This window comes from Mustela nigripes, chromosome 1, assembly GCF_022355385.1.
Source record: "Mustela nigripes isolate SB6536 chromosome 1, MUSNIG.SB6536, whole genome shotgun sequence".
In the NCBI taxonomy this organism is placed as follows: domain Eukaryota; kingdom Metazoa; phylum Chordata; class Mammalia; order Carnivora; family Mustelidae; genus Mustela; species Mustela nigripes.
Genome location: NC_081557.1, coordinates 138,199,751 through 138,216,551, shown reverse-complemented (window position 1 = coordinate 138,216,551; position 16,801 = coordinate 138,199,751). Strand labels below are relative to the sequence as shown.

The 16,801-nt window shown below is 41.0% G+C and overlaps 1 protein-coding gene across 2 annotated transcripts in view; it reads right to left on the bottom strand.

Annotated features, from left to right (window-relative positions):
• Positions 1-16,801, bottom strand: part of MARCHF1 (membrane associated ring-CH-type finger 1) — a 916,809-nt gene that overhangs the window by 16,025 nt on the left and 883,983 nt on the right. For both annotated transcript variants that reach the window (XM_059374251.1, XM_059374241.1), the window contains one exon: positions 278-425. In XM_059374251.1, coding sequence (XP_059230234.1) covers positions 278-425 — 148 coding nt within the window. The remainder of the gene's footprint in view (positions 1-277; positions 426-16,801) is intronic.

Below are 16,801 nucleotides of genomic sequence, written 5' to 3'. Positions count from 1 at the left end.
CAGGATCCTTAGCTCCTGAAAAGCCTGAAGTGATGGATGGCTTCTCTATATTTGTCCCTACTGAGGTTTACTGGACTTGATGAATCTTGTATCTCAGCTGGGGAACCCTGGATATCTGATCCAAGTATTTATAACATAACTGGAGAAGACAATTGCTGGTACTGTCTTTTGCTGGTGTATCACACTTGAAGATCTAACAGGGAAATAGGATCCCCGCCCACCTCTGGTGTCACCAGAGAATCCAAGAGGAGAAAAAGGAAATGAGACGTGCTCTTACCATTATCGTTGCCTTGCTTGATTTCCTCTGCCGTCCGATCTATTAATACATACAAAGACCAAACCACACAGGTGATCGCAATTACGTGGAATGTGACAGAGCAGAATATTTTCCTCCTTTCGCTCGTGGTCATCTGTAGTTTCTCCCACTGCAATCATAAATGAATCACACAACACTGAGTTTCTTTTTACTTTTTTTTTTTTTTAAAGATTTTATTTATTTATTTGACAGATCACAAGTAGGCAGAGAGACAGGCAGAGAGAGAGGGGGAAGCGGGCTCCCTGCTGAGCAGAGACACCCCCTCCCCCCATGTGGGTCTCGATCCCAGGACCCTGGGATCATGACCAGAGCTAAAAGCAGAGGCTTTAACCCACTGAGCCACCCAGGAGCCCCGAAACTGAGTTTCTAGCTAGGGAATTTTGCTCCCCTTTTATATCCCAGACATACACCACGAATGGAGGAAAAACATAAAACATCCACAATTTCACACAACATGACAACTTTCAAATAAGTCTTATGTGGCAAAGATATGGAATCATAACCCCTGGAGTTATATATAACTTAAATATATATTAAAATGAAAACAAATATCTTCCTGTTCTCCAAACAAATTAATCAAGTAATTTCTGTTTCACTAGCCTGTAGTCTCCTTATTTGTGACACAGATGAGATAGTTTTACAGTTGGACAATTTTTAGAAAACATTTCCTTTCAGGTTTCTGCATATCACCTCCTTGTGGTACTAGATTATAAGTAGTAATAAATAGACTCTTTTTGGATGAATACTTAACTGAATACAGTGTTGCATTCTTGAACATATACATTAACAAGTGTTTGAATGGCTGAATAATATCTGTGAGAGAAAGTTACCATCTGCTAACAGCCCGTGTTCTAGAGAACACATTTTATCATCTAGGTAATGGGAGAAAAATCATCCTTTGAAGCATAGTCTTGATTTGTTGCCACTATTACTCTCAAAATCACTGTCCCTTAGTCAAACACTCCTCAGAAAGTAGAGGGCTGCTCCCTCCAGGGTCAGAAGAGGGCCACAATTTTTTTTTTAAGATTTTATTTATTTGACAGAGAGAGATCACAAGTAGGCAGAGAGGCAGGCAGAGAGAGAGAAGGGGAAGCAGGCTCCCTGCCGAACAGAGAGCCCGATGTGGGACTCGATTTCAGGACCCTGAGATCAGGACCTGAGCTGAAGGCAGAGGCTTTAACCCACTGAGCCACACAGGTGCCCTGAGGGCCACAATTTTTACATTGTCAAGTTCAGGTTTATGAAGGAATGTGTCCATTATTTACTTTGGAGAAACACACTCTCAAAATCTGAATGCCTTGACACCTACTGTATCATTTCATTTCTGTGTTAGGAATTGTGTCTTTAGTTTTCTTTGCACTATTTCTTTCTTTTTTTTTTTTTATTACCATATAATGTATTATTTGTTTCAGGGGTACAGGTCTGTGATTCATCAGGCTTACACAATTCACAGCACTCACCATATAGCACAGACCCTCCATGATGTCGATAACCCAGCCACCCCATCCCTCCCCTACAACCCCCCAACAACCCTCAGTTTGTTTCCTGAGATTATGAGTCTCTTATGGTTTGTCTCCGTCTCTGGTTTCATCTTGATTCACTTTTCCCTCCCTTCCCCTATGATCCTTTGTCTTCTTTCTCAAATTCTGAGATCATATGATAATTGCCTTTCTCTGATTAACTTATTTCACTTAGCATAATACCCTCTAGTTCCATCCATGCTCTTGCAAATGGCAAGATTTCAGTTTTTTTTTTTAATGGCTTTTTGTACTATTTCTAAAGAAAAATCAAATCCCTATGATCTTATTGGAGGTGAACTGATGTGCCAAACTTTTAAGAAATCATCATATTTTCCATTCTTATTATGCTCTCACTAAAGCAAAAGCTTTAGAACTTCAGAGGACCCTATTCCTTTCCCAGGGCTCCCACATATAATTCCATGCCCAACTCAGCCAAAAGCAAGAGGGCATATGTTACTGCTCCGTAAGTCCTGGCAGTGTCACCCACTTGGAGACATGGGTGAAATTGCTTAACTTCTCTGGGCCAGTTTCCTCATCTCCACAAGTGGCAGATTGTGGCCTAGGTTGTGATGGAGAGGTTTGGGAGGAGGATACATTCTTCCCTTTTTCCTTTCCCAACAGACTCATTCTGTGAGGGTTGGCATCTTGCCCAGCTAGAAGCTGCTTTCCAACCTTCCCCAGCAGAAGTGGGCAATGACTGGTTTTCACCAATGAGATGAGATGGCTATCTACTGGGGTATCGAGTTTTTGTCTTCCAGACACAGGAGCTGCCCCTTCTTCCTATTTTGTTACCCGGAATTCATAATTAATGGTGGGAGTCCCAATAGCCACCTTGCAACCTCAAGGAAAATTCTTGAGAACTGGGGAGACCTCAGTCCAACAAGCCATGTTTCATTTCTAGATGCCCACTTATATGGGAGGAAAATAAAGCTCTGCCTGATTGAGCTATTGCTTTTCAGGACTCAGCTACTTGCTGTCAAATGCAATTCCTGATAAAAGAATTAAATGAATACTTCCTAACTTCCCTTCCAGTCTGACAATTAAGATCCTATAATTTCATTAGTAAGAAAAGTACAGGACTCAGTGCCTGATCATCACGCTCCAGAAAGCTTGGGAAACACTTTAGAGAAATAAATGTTTCATTTCCAAGCACCATCCATTCCCCTCCTACTGGCTCATCGTCAACACCGTTTTCCTTGTAAGGGGCTCTTAGAGCGAAATAAAAATTTTACACTTCACCTTGAACTCTTTTTCCCTTAGACTATATTTTGTATATTATTCCAAATAAATAATGGAGAAATCTTGGTAATGCAGCTCTGGGAAAACCAGGTGCTTCAATCTAAGATCTATTTTTAATTAATCAGCATTGAACTGAGAAGATTTTAGTACGTGTATTTTAGCTTTTATCCTAAGTTCGCTCCAATTTTGTGAAAGATTAATTTTTGAAATTCTTTTTTGTCACCCATCCATTGTCATGTTCGTCTGAATAGCCTAATTATAAAATAGAATATTATCATTTGGCAATAGCATTTTGTGATTTAATAACTTTTGTGAATTACCTTATAGTCAATAAAAAATGCAGGATGGTGCAGAAAATTGGCTTTACATATTCAAATTTCCCAAATGTTCCAAGGGGATGAAAATACTTTCAGTAAACAGAATATCCAGACCAAATCAACCCTCATTTGCAAAACTGGCTTGAAAAAGAGCCTTAAGAATTCTGTCTTCTTTGATCTAAGGAGTATTTTGATGGAGTGGCTGAAACACATTCTTCAAATGTAATGAGCCTCAGAGAAAGAAATACCCATGGGGCTGACAGGGCTGGACCAAGCCATTTTTAAAGACTCCTTCTGCTTCCAGACACTAGACTCTCCTAAGCTGTCACTTCCTGAGCTCCCCAGCCTTTTAAGGGGAAGTGAAGTGTAAAGGGACCATCAGACTCTCCTGCTTTCCCTTACAAATTCTTACAGGACTGCTCCGGAATTGGAGGCAGCACACAGGTAAGTGCAATGCCACAGCGCCCTCTCCCTAAAGACGACATCACTGCACCCAGTACTCAGCACAGAGCGCCAACAGTAATCCCTGTGTTTTGTAAAATGTTCAGCCATCTCCTCGTGTTTTCACGTTTGTAGCTGAAGTGTGAATGCATTTTTCAAGGCTCCGCACTGAGGAATTGAGAGGGCAAGGATAGAAATCTTACTTTAACAAAGCTGCCGTGAAGGGGCTCTGATTTAATATTTGGGATGCTGAAATTTAAATACCACTTCACCCAAGGTTTTGTGACAGGACAGTGATAATCTGTCCAGATGCACACAGCCTTTGTGCCCCGTGTCCAGTTTTATGAAGCAGTGTGTGCCGAGGTCCACATGAGCCCAGGTATGATGTTGACCTTTGGAATCTCTCTGAAGGGACGGACTAGAGCTTTCCCCGCGTCAGGTGGCCAGATGGGTTACCTGCCACTCGGCAGCAGTGTCAGCCTGGCCTGGGCACTTGTTCCAGGTGCAAATTCTCATTTGGAGAGTTCTCCTAAGTCCACTTAGGAGAGGACTCTGTGTTGGCCTGGCCCATGGGCACACAGAAAATGTTAGCACTTGTTCTGTCACAGATGACACACAGCTCTCTGTGCCTCATTTTTGCCTCCTGGCTGCAGGGCAGTGGGCCATTGCCTTTCTTCCTCAGGTTACTCAGGCTCCTGTCAAATATCCGTCCCCAAGTCCCTCAGTTTTAAGAGGACACATGTGTCTCCAGGAGTACTCAAGGAAGCTGGTGTAGCTGAGAAGCCAGCAGACCCCTTTCCTGCCCTGAGGGGCAAGGGACAGCCATGCACCACAGCACACCAGGCAACGCTCCTGCCTGGCCCCCATCTGTCGGCAGGTCCTCTTTAACTCGTTCAAAATGGGGGATAAGCTAAAGTGGGCCAAGCCAGTTTCACAATATCTTAGCACCTCTGACACAGGTGATCTTGCACCTTGCTGTAGGCTTTACAATCTCTAGGTCTTTGGTACCTATGTATGTTATTGTTCTTGTCCTTTGGTTCCTTACTGAAACCCCTCAACTATAAAAAAATTGAGCAGAGCTCTGTTATTTACTCAGAAATATATAACTAGATTTGTTCTGAGGACTTCCAAATTGAAGTACAAATTGATGCAAACATTGTTTCTGTGCAATTTTCCATTCGTGCTCACTAAATCAAGCTGTGCAGGTTTTCTGGTTATAATTACTTGTATTTGCATTCTGTCCTAAAATATAAAATAAAAAACTCCATCCAATAAGAATGCTGTCAATCTTCGTATCAGTGGAGAATAAATGCAGTTCACTTGCACAATAGAAAGGTACAAGGGCTGGGACTGCTTTACTCCTCCATTTCCTCTTCTTCCTTGACGTAGTTCCAGCTACATTTTCTAACTTTTTAAAAAATTTTATTTTCAGTGTTCCCAAATTCATTGTTTATGCACTACACTCAGTGCTCCATGCAATACGTGCCCTCCATAATACCCACCACACGGCTCACCCAACCCCCACCCTTCTCCCCTCCAAAACCCTCAGTTTGTTTCTTAACAGCCTTAGCAACCAGAATTATCAGGAAGTCAATTGAATGATGGAGCAAATAACAACCACTAGGTGGCGCCAGGTCCACACCATAAGAGTAACCAAGCCTTCTCCCTGCGGAGACTCAGGAGCTCCCAGCTCTTTCCGGTCATTTCAGCAACCCAGCATAAATGCAAAACCACACCTAACTGTCCCTCCTGGTTATAACACTTAAAAAATTCTGAACCTACTGATCATATGGTAGAGTTTTATTGTATGTGCGTGAAAATAATACCCGGGACAGCACATTTAAAGTTGATTACATTATCTGCAAGCTTTAGTAAGATATACTCTACCTGAGGATAGCAAGTAAACCCTGCCAAAGTTCTGAAGCTTCCTTTACTGGTGAAGTTTCTAGAGGGCCCACTGGTGTGGGGCAGTAGTTCTTTTTTTTTTCTCCAAGATTTTATTTATTTGACAGAGCAAGAGAGCACAAGCAGGGGAAGTGAGAGAGGGGGGAGAAGCAGGTTCCCTGGTTCAGCAGGGAGCCGGATGTGGAGCTCCATCCCAGGACCCTGAGATCCTGACCTGAGCTGAAGGCAGAGGCTTAACTGACTGAGCCACCCAGGCACCCCTCCTTTTTTGTTTGTTTGTTTGTTTGTTTGAAGAATAATTGACATGTTACATTAGTTCAAGGTGTACAATATAGTGAATGATTCACAAGTCTATACATACCCTCTGCTCACCACAAGTGTAGCTACCATCTATCACCATACACCATTATTAGGCCATTGACTATATTGTGTCCTTTGATGCTGATGACTTAGTCATTCCATAACTGAAAGCCCGTACATCCCGCACTCCTGATCCGCCTGCCTTCCTTTCCGCAACCATCTGTCTGTTCTCTGTAAGTAAGGTCTGTGTCCCAAGGCAGGGGTTCTTAAAAAGTGTTCACGGGAAGCATCAGCTTGGGTCTTGTTAGTGTTAAATTAATTGAAGAAGGAGGCCACCGGGCTGAGGTGGCTCTAATGGCACGGCAACCTGCCGAAGCCAACCCAAATCTAACCCTATACATGCCGGAAGGCTCTGAAATGGAGACCTAAGGACAACCAGTCACCAGCAGCCAACTAGACTATGAGCTACCGCCAATCAGACGACTCTCTCTCTGGGCTCCTGCACCTTCTCTGTACTCTCTCCCCTGGAACCCTTGGATAAAGCACTCCCAACACTTTCTGGTTCTTGACTGCCTGACTCAAACTAGTTTTGTTCAGATAAACTCTCAAATATTTTAATATGCCTGAGTTGAGATTTTTAACATTGGAAATGCAATGTTTTGGGCCCGCACGGGTCTTACTGAATCAGAAACTCTGAAGGCGGGACCCTACAACCAACGCTCACGTGATTCCGATGCAAGGTGGACCTTGAGAAGCACCTGTCTCCTGACACTCGGCAGAGTTGAATGGCATCTAGGCTAGAAAGAGCACTTGCCACTCCCTGTCATAAACTAATTAGTAGCCCAGGAAAGGGAGATCAGCAGACCAGTTTGGTTACCTGGCTGTAATACAAATATTTCAGGTTGAATAAACAATCTCAAAATCAGTGAATTTGTTTGGAATAAAATAATTTGATGTTAGCTCATTAATCACTAAACTCTTTCATATTTTATTTATTTATTTAAAACTATTTCATTTTTAATTTTAATTTCCAAATTAGTGTTACGGCACATGAGAACATATTAAAATCTGATTTTCTTAGTTATAATTTAAATACCGTGGGAGAGAACCAAACAACAGACTCTTTACATCTATGAGGCATAACTCTTGAGACCCTAATGAATCCTCAAGTTCACAGATATTCCTTGGTAAATCCATTTCTCTCTTAAAAATGGATTGAAAAACCCTGAAAGAAAATTGTGACCTCTTCAGGCTTTAGGTGATGTATCTTTTTAAGCACTTTATTTATTTATTTGTCAGAGAGATAGAGAGCGTGAGTGCACAAGCAGTGGGAGTGGCAGGGGCAGAGGGAGAAGCAGGCTCCCTGATGAGCAAGGATCCTGATATGACACTCAATCCCAGGACCCTGGGATCATGACCGAGCCAGAGGCAGATGCCGAATCGACTGAGCTACCCAGGCGTCCCTCTTTTCGTGATATTTCTACAGATTATCAATGGGAAACAAGACAACCAGACTGAGATGTGGAGGGTGGATAGTTGGCTCAGCTCACTGATTAGTTAGGGTGCTCATTATCTGACACAAGTCAGAAAGCATCCATGATTCAAACTTGTCCCTCAAGAGAATTACAAATAACCATGCCTGTGGATCTCCTGGTTTTCCTACCAAGATCCCAAACCTCAAGTGCTATATCCGTAAACATCCTGTGCGACTACTCTAATCTCTTGAAATCATCCTCCCCCTCCCCCACAGTTCCCTCTTCCACTTTGGGTCCACCTCCGAGACAGCTGATTTAACATCTTTCATGCATGGTTCCATGTGAAGGGGAATTCTCTGTTTTTGGTTGAATGTAGCTCCTCTGTTTCTCCTGACAACAGGACAGGAGAAATGGTCTTGTACTGCAAGAGGGTTTAGGACCTATATCCCCCAAAATATGCAAGCGCAAAGAGTAAGGAGTGGGTCATGTGTCCAGATGAACCTTCCAAACCTCCAGTGAAATGCAAGTGTAGGATTAACAGCTGCCATCTTGGGATCATGTGAGCACATGCTGATTTAGAGTTGGGGGAAACAATCATGGATACCCAGGTTGGGTAAAGATAATACTAAGTAAGTGGCAGTCTCTGTGAGAAATGGTTTATACATTTTTTCCACAAAGAGGAGGAACACCTGGGAATCTGAATCAATGGCTACATTTTACTACCACTCAGTTTGTCTCCTTTGGGATTTAGAGTTGCTGAATAATGGACATTACCTGAACATGGAGGGCAATAAAAATTATTCAGTTTAATAAAAAATGTTCAGTTCTAGGAATCTTGTATAAGTAGAAGTAGTTGTCAGACTTGGCTGTCTAACAGAAACCTCTGGGGAGCTAATTCCCAATCTCTACACCCAGGCTTGGCTGAATACAGCACTGAGGAATGAGCTATGCAGTTTCAAAGTTTACTATGTCTGAGATTCGAGGGGCACTTGTTAAAAAAAACGAGGGCTCTGTGTTCAAATTCTGACTCTACCGCTAAGTGCTATATGATCTTGGGTGAGTTATTTTAATTCTGTCCTTCTATTTCCTTTCCTGTAAATCGTGATAAGAATAATACCTACCTTACAAGGTCAAATTAAAGTGAATTAAGTACATGTAAGTGCAGATCAGTATCATGTACTTAACAAGAATTCAATAAATGTTAGTGACTATCATAACTTGGAACTTGCAGTGTCATATTCAATTAAATCTCAATTGTCTTTACCTTCTAGATTAATGCATCATGTTGATAACATAACCGAAGGGTGAAGAATGGGTGAGCGGGGATTTGTTTACACAAAATTAAGGCAGTCAAAACCACCAATCCCCATCTATTTTCCAAGTACAAATAGATTTGTTTGTATTTCTGAATGATGAATCTCATAGCCGGGAAAAGCAGTCTGTTTTTGTTAACTATTTGTACAAAGAAGGGTAAGTGGATAATTTACTCTTCATAAACTAAGTAGAATCATTCAAAAGGCTGCACAATGATAGCTTCTTTTCTGTTAGGATTGAAAAAAAATACATCACACGTTGCAATATATGCCTGGTTAGTTTTCATTCTTTTTGTTTGAAAATTCAATTCAAAATGTTATGTTAAGACTTCCCAAAAAAATACTGTTCTGGAAGACGGTTTTCATAAAAGGCTGAAGAGACTCAAACATTCCAGCTAAATGGAAAGCATTAATGTGGGTGTGTGGATTATAATGATGTCTTTCCTGAGTAAAGGAGAACACGAGAGCCAGCCTGATAGGAAACATCCAGAAACATGACCCTGGTGTGCTATTCTAGCTTCATGATTGCACAACCCAGGAAATTACCTTCTTGGTAACATGAGAATTGATAAGTGAAAGAAATAGCTTATTCTCCTCAAAACGTGATTAACTTGGGTTTCTACACACGATGGCTCTTATTAACATTTGCTTTTCAAAAACAAACATTTTTTTTTTTTTTTTTGAGGCTGACTGATACAATAGTACTTTACTGAGAAGAGTTGGTATGACTTTACAGCATTTACAATAGTACTTGAAAACAGCCTGGTTAAGTAGAAAAGTAGTAGAGGTGTTCTATCAGGGCAAATCCAAGTTATCACAAAAAAAAAAAAATCTAAGCATCACTGAAATATCTTTATAAAGCTCTAGAAGGTGCACTTATTTAAAGCAATAATAGTAAAAATAAACTATCAATATGAGTGTCACAGTAGTTTAAAATGTGAGTAATAAATTAATAAGAATCATGCTGATGCAGACAGAAGTATAAATTACCAGATGGGAAACTATCCAAATGCAAAGACACTAGTAGCATCAGAGGCCAGGCGAACACAGATGTTGTAAAGAAGCAGGGGGAACAGGGAGAGTTGGGGTAGGAGCAGGGGGATCCGAGTGGGAGGTGAGGAGCACGACATGCCAGTCAGGTCAACGTGGCAAGAAGCCACGTGCCCAGAAAGGCTCTGGAATGAAGTTTCCGAGTCTGTTCTGAGACAGACTCTGGGGTGAGGTCCACCTGGATCAGAGCCATGGGCAGGAAGTCTCCGCTGTCTGATGTGGGGCAAGTGACCTATCTCCTTAAGCTCCAGTTTTCTCATGGGTAGAATTGGGATGATGATATCATCTCTTATATAGGGTATTTGTTAGAATCATAGAAAAAAACATCCATACATAGTTAGCATTAACTATTAACCCTCGAGTAAGCCAGGGGTCCCTAACTGGTTTATGAAACAAAGCTCCATATGGCTCTTAGGCCCATCGTAGTCTCAAAAATATCACTAATTTTTGAATTCCTTGAAACATAACAAACTCAGTTTGCCTTCATCCCCACCACTCTGATTGGTTTGCAGCCCTCTTACTTGACTCATTTATATTACGGGCTTGCTGCCTGTGGGCAACTGAATTTGTGACCCTTGAAGTATTAGCATCAGTAACCAAAGTTTTTTAGAGACAGAAGCCATAAGGTAAAAAACAGACATCCTGTGTTTTCTGAATCTTCAAGAGCTGTGGCTCTTAGGGGTGACTCAAGGAGTCTCAAGGGCCACTGAGTACTAAAAGATGCTCAGAGGGAATAATCTAGAAGACCCAAGTTACTGTACTGATGTGTTGGTATGAAAACTGGTATGTGAGAATATCAATATTACAGGTATAAGTAGACTAAAAAATGTGGCCAGTAAATCCAAAGTCATTTAAATATTTGTATAAAGAATATTAGGTGTATTACATTCAAACTTATCAGGATTACAATGTTCTCTTTTCATAGAATGTATATTATATATTAAATGTATATCTACATATACAGGAATTTGATTTTATATGAAACTTTTTTTTCTTATAAACCTTTTCCTGATCTCTCATTGTTTCCTCTCAAGGAGTTCACGAGAGATGAGGTTTCCTTTAAGTTTCGAGCAAGGTATTTGTAGTTTCAGGGGAAAAAAAAGAATTGCTGCTGAGCAAAATCGCCCACTAGAGGGTGCAATGATATCACATATGAAGATGACTTGGGCAGGACCAAAAAAGAAAGAAAGAAAGAAAAGAAAGAAAGGAAGGAAGGAAGGAAGGAAGGAAGGAAGGAAGGAAGGAAGGAAGGAAGGAAGGAAGGAAGGAAGGAAGGAAGAAAGAAACGGACAAGTTAAGTCTGTCTAGAGGGGAGAGGTGGTACTTCTCTCACACATGGGCATTGGAGTTGATATGGTAACAGTTAAAATGGCAAATTCTGAGGCTCTGTCCCAGATCCATATGGGGTGGGGGGAGATTAGGAATCTGCATTCTTTAATAATCACTCCAACTGATTTTTCTGTATGCTGAAGTTTGGGGATTACTTCTCTGAGGAAAGAAAAATTTAGGAAAACACTTTAGAGAGAAACTGTAGTTCCTAGTATCCCCTTTCACAAGAGTGAAAATATTTCCACCTCCCTAGTACCCCCCTCCCCTCACCCCCAAACAACTTACCTAAATCTGGGTTGATCATTATGGTCACATAAGAAGACAAATTCCTTACAGACTTAATAGATCCACTTAAAATTTATTTAAAGTTATTCCACCAATACTCAGTTGTCTGTTTCCTCTTGAAGTTCATGGTGAAAAATATCCTACCATACACCGTGGAAGAGATACCAGTATATTACCGCTCCCAAGCACGCTGAGCTGACAGAAGATCTATGGTGCTGGGTCAGTGGGGAGTGTTCATTATGGGCTGTGACTTCATACAGAAAACAAAGGGAATAACTGGAACACATTCCCTAAAAAAGCCTAGTTCTTTTCTACACTTTTAAGACCTAGCCTAAGACTCATTGAATTGCCACTGCCATCTATGAGGTTCTTCCTCAGAGGAAATAAACACTCCCCCAAAATATACATTTCTCATGTTTATTTCTTTTGTGTCTCCCTTCTTTCCTCCTCAGTGACTATCCATAGCTCACGTGGGTCTACATAGGCCACTGCTCCCTCTTTGTAGCTAGGATGATCATAGCCTTGCAGTTTCGGAGAATGTACCTGTGCACGAAGCGGAACCACAGAGAGATAGGGAATGTTAGAAGACTTTTAAGAAGACTCAGCTTTAACCCCTCATTTTCTACATGGAGACACTGAGGCCCAGAGAACTGAGTTGATCTGCCCAGAGTAATACAGTAAGTTATATGTAGTTTATTTGTTTTCCAAGCTCTATTTAGTAGTGGATCTTTTTAATCAGGAACATCATAATGTATCAGATATTTTCTAGGTGTGAACAAGATAACCCAAATCCCTGCTTTTGTGAAGTTTACATTAGTGTCATAATTGTGGAGTTTATGTATTAGAACGGGCACTGTATGATTGTGATTTCATGAATGCTTCTATCTTTCTCCCAACTGTCTTTGTGTGTGTGTGTGTGTGTGTGTGTGTGTGTGTGAGAGAGAGAGAGAGAGAGAGAGAAAGAGAGAGAGAGAGAATGAGAGAGAGGGAGAGAGAGTGTATGTAGTTATCTCTCTAAAATAGTCCTTAGGGTGGCAGTAAAGAAAAAGAGTTTTTTCCACAGAGTCTCTATGTACAATGTCAATTCTACTGACAGCTCCTTGTCAATACTTATTCTTAGGACCCTACTTCTATGCTGCTTTAACAGTAGGGTCACGTCTGAACACTGTATATAATGTGATTGGGTTGAGTTTTTCTTGGTCATGGTGGTGTTTTACTCTCACATAAACTTTTGAAATCAATCTGATAAATAAATATATATTCTACTCCAGTTTAAATGGCAGACAATGAAGCTTTAATCTCTAACTACTGATTCCTATTTTAGATATAATAACACAAGGATAATACAAATAAAATCAGTTTTACCAGTACTTTGACATCAAGCACAATTTGTTTTTCCATACATTACCTTTAAACTTGTTTTGGCATTTTAGAGACGGAGCTTTTGCTGAGAGTTTCGTCCTAAAACTGAAGCCTTTTTATTAAATAATGGAGTTCTTTGAGGCTTCTAGGGGTATATAAATTTTCTTAAATTGATGTAAAATGTTGTATTTACTTTTTTCTGGTGAGAGGTTCATACTTTTCATTGAATTCTCAGAGAGGTCTGAGACATCTTCCAGATTAAGAGCTCTTGCTTTAAACTGCCCTCTCTTTAACTGATTTAATAGTAACATATACAGTTCTTACAAAATAAGGAAGCACAGTACCAGGGAAGGGCGGGAAGTGCATATAATTAATCTCCACAGGCTAGAAATGAAACTTAGGGTTAGAGGATGTGACATGTTTGGAAAACCGCAACTGGCCAGTTTCCTCATTTGCAGCACTTAGAAGGGATTCCAACTCTCAAATGCTGATTCTCAGCCGACTGGGGGTGGGAGACAATGTGTAAAGCTCATTACTGTTTACATGGGAATGTTCAACTGTGTTCCCATATTTTGTCATATAGGAAGGCAACTGTGTCCCATCCTGCCATCCCTAAATCTCGTGTTCTTCCGTTTAAGAAGTTGCTTTTAATCAAGGAAAGCTTTTGGGTAGCCAAGCATTTTATGTCAGTTTAGAGGACACCAAAAACAAATTATTCAGGACCTCTGGGACCCCTTGCCAAGAAATCTATTTTGAATAAGGATCCCTTATGTCTGGTTGCTCTCTGTGTGGAAGTTCTTGAGACACAAGTGATACTTGTTCGCATTCTAGAACAGATTCCATTTTTCTTCCTAGAATTTTAGAGTGAAAAGTGAATACGAGAGGAATTCTTATAAAAGTTCTTATTTAATAACCTCTCATTCCCCCCCTCCCTACCCCTAGCTATCTCTTTAGAAGTCTAATAAAAATGGGTTGGCCTTGTTTCTTTCTCCATGTCCTTCATTCCCAGTCATTAAAATTCTGATAACACACCTTTTTCCACAGCAGATTCAGTTGTCAATTTCAATAATGGCACTGAATCCCTGCAAAGGGATAGAAATCAAATAGTAAGCCAATCTAATAGTATTCTACTAATTTGTTCTCATAAAAAGCAAGAGGCGAAGGTCAGTTATCCTACATTGAAAATGGAGCAGGGATGTTGAATAATTCCTCCTTAAACATTCTCTCCCCCTTATTAAACATCCCCTTTCTATTAAAGATCATAAAATGCTTCCGACACTTGAGCCGAGCATGACAAACGGGAAAGAGGGGAAGGTGAACTCCGGGTTATGTGAAAATTTACAGGGTTCTGTGGGATAAAGATTCATCTGAGGAAACTGCAAAGAGTCAGAGCAGGAACAAGAGGTGAAAGGGCGAGAGGCAGGACTGGGGATGAAGAGCCTTGGGTATCGACCCAAAGCAGGGAGTTTGGAGCCCAAGATCGACACGGATTAATGGATGGGGACAAGTAGAACATGTTCTTCCCAGATGTCCTCCATGGAATTTGTTCAAAAGAAATTGTGCCTGGTTGGAGTGAAAACCAAGACCACGGGGATGAAGGTGGGCTGATACCTTTGAGTGAGACGGCAGAGAGCTTGTCTGTCCTTCTGAGGAAATGGGGGGAAGGAGGGCTTGAGTGTGTTGGGGGGTCGCTGAGAGGAAGTGGATGCCTCCGACTCCATGATAGGATTGCTGTCCTGCTGCTGGACTCCCCAGATGGTGAACTAAGTGAATCAGGGACAAAATCCACTAAGTGACTGATCTTTGATTCACACAAACAGAGGTGGGACAGCCTGGATGGACAGAGGGTATAGAAACAGAAAAGATGTTACAGGTGTTTGCAGAAAGCAGGTTCAAGATGTGGATGGGCATTAAGGAGGGCACGTGACGTGATGAGCACTGGGTGCTATAGGTAATTAATCAATCACTGAACACTACATCAAAAACTAATGATGTACTGTATATTGGCTAATTGAACCTAATAAAAAGATAAATAAATAAATTAAAAAAAAAAAAAAGATTGGATTGTCCCAGGCCATAGATTTGAGGTATGGTCCAAGTTTAAGCAATCTCCAAGGAGAAAGAAAGGAGTTTAGGGTTTGAGGCTAAAGGCTTACCAGGGTTTTTAAAGGCTGTTCTCATAGCTGCATGGAGGATAAACTGGAGAGAGGGTGACTGACTAGTAGTTTCTGCTACTAGTTTTTCCCTCCAAGAGAGGGAAAGAACTGATGTCTTAACAATGGGTCTTATTATTATTATTTTTTAAAGATTTTATTCATTTGACAGAGAGAGACAAAGCAAGAGAGGGACCACAAGCAGAGGGAATGGGAGAAGGAGAAGCAGGCTTCCCGTCGAGCAGGGAGCCTGACAGGGGGCTCGATCTGAGGACCCTGGGATCCTGACCTGACTGAGCTGAAAGCAGACGCTTAACGACTGAGCCACCCAGGCACCCCAACAGTAGGTCTTCTTAAATATAGCTTCTACTTTGGAGAACATTGATACTCTCAAGTGTAAACTCCCTTAACTTCCTGTATTTAGACCAAAACCGTATTTATAACTGCATCACACCCTTTTTACTTCCTTCCCTCTTATTGAAGAAGACAAAATGTCCCTCTGCTGTCCAAATTAGTCATTCCCCATGACTCCGGACGCTTCGATTGTATCTTTTCATTTATTTTTAATTTCTCTGTCTATAAATATGTAGCCACCTTCGCTTCCACATGAGCACTTGCTTGCATGTTTCTCCCAGTTCTTTCTTTACAGTAACTCATTGCTTTTATTAATTGCATGTTCATATAGAAAATAGGTAAGACCCAGAAAAGTAAATCAAAATCACTGGTAATCTCATCTTCAATGTGTCTCTATAATCTTTTCTTCTTTATATGCATGTGAAATATAGGAGTATGTAAACATTCAGACCATTTTAAAATGGAAATTTAATTAATATATATCTTTATTTCTTGGAAGCCCCAGCAGAACGGAGGTGGATTGATAGTCAGGAAAGTATGAAGGCAGGTTTCCTCTGTGCTAAGAAGAGGTCAAAGGATCGAGGGAGGAGGAAAAACATACCCAGGCTGGGAGCCTGATGACAACAGGTATCATGTACACGCTGTTCTAGTGGGCAGAGAGGTCTCATTCTCCGGGGGAACTTAGAGAATATGTCTAACAGAGGACAACTCTGGGAGACATTGCTGAGATGGAATCCATGCAGGGTCTGAGTCACCTCTCTAAGACCATCCATCTTTAACTTAAAAACCTCTGTCTGCACTTGTGCTCTAGCCTATTATCTGTCCCATCGGTGGAGCCCAGGAGGACAGGATTTTACCTCCATCCATTGTTTCACACACTGGCTACCAAAAAGGAGTGTCCCCTCCTGTGCCACAGCATTTCTCTGCATTTTCTCCCATCTGCAAAGCAAATGCAGACATTCCCTTTGACAGTGTTCCAGAATATATGCACATAGAGGAAGGGGGGTGGTCAGCCTTGGACATCTAGTGGAGTGGTAATGGGAAGGCTTCTACCCTATAATTAGTTGGGAGAAGCAAGAATTAAATGACTGTGAGCCACCAAACCCCAACACTGCTTTGTTTACACAATTTTAAAAAGAGACTTTGAGATATAATGGACATGTATACTGCACATATTTAAAGTGTAAAATCTGGTAATTTTTGACATATATTACACATGTGTGGGACTATCACCACAGGTGATGTGAATATATGAGGATTATGAACATAAACAAAAATGTGACTATAGCTGTCATTCCTCAAAGTTTCCTCTTATCCTTTTGTAATTTCTACCACCCAACTCTTCTCCTGCACCTTCTCCAGGCAACCAGTGATAGGCATTTTTGTCATTTTGTCATAGATTATATGCATTTTCTAGAGTTTTATATAAATGTAATTATAAT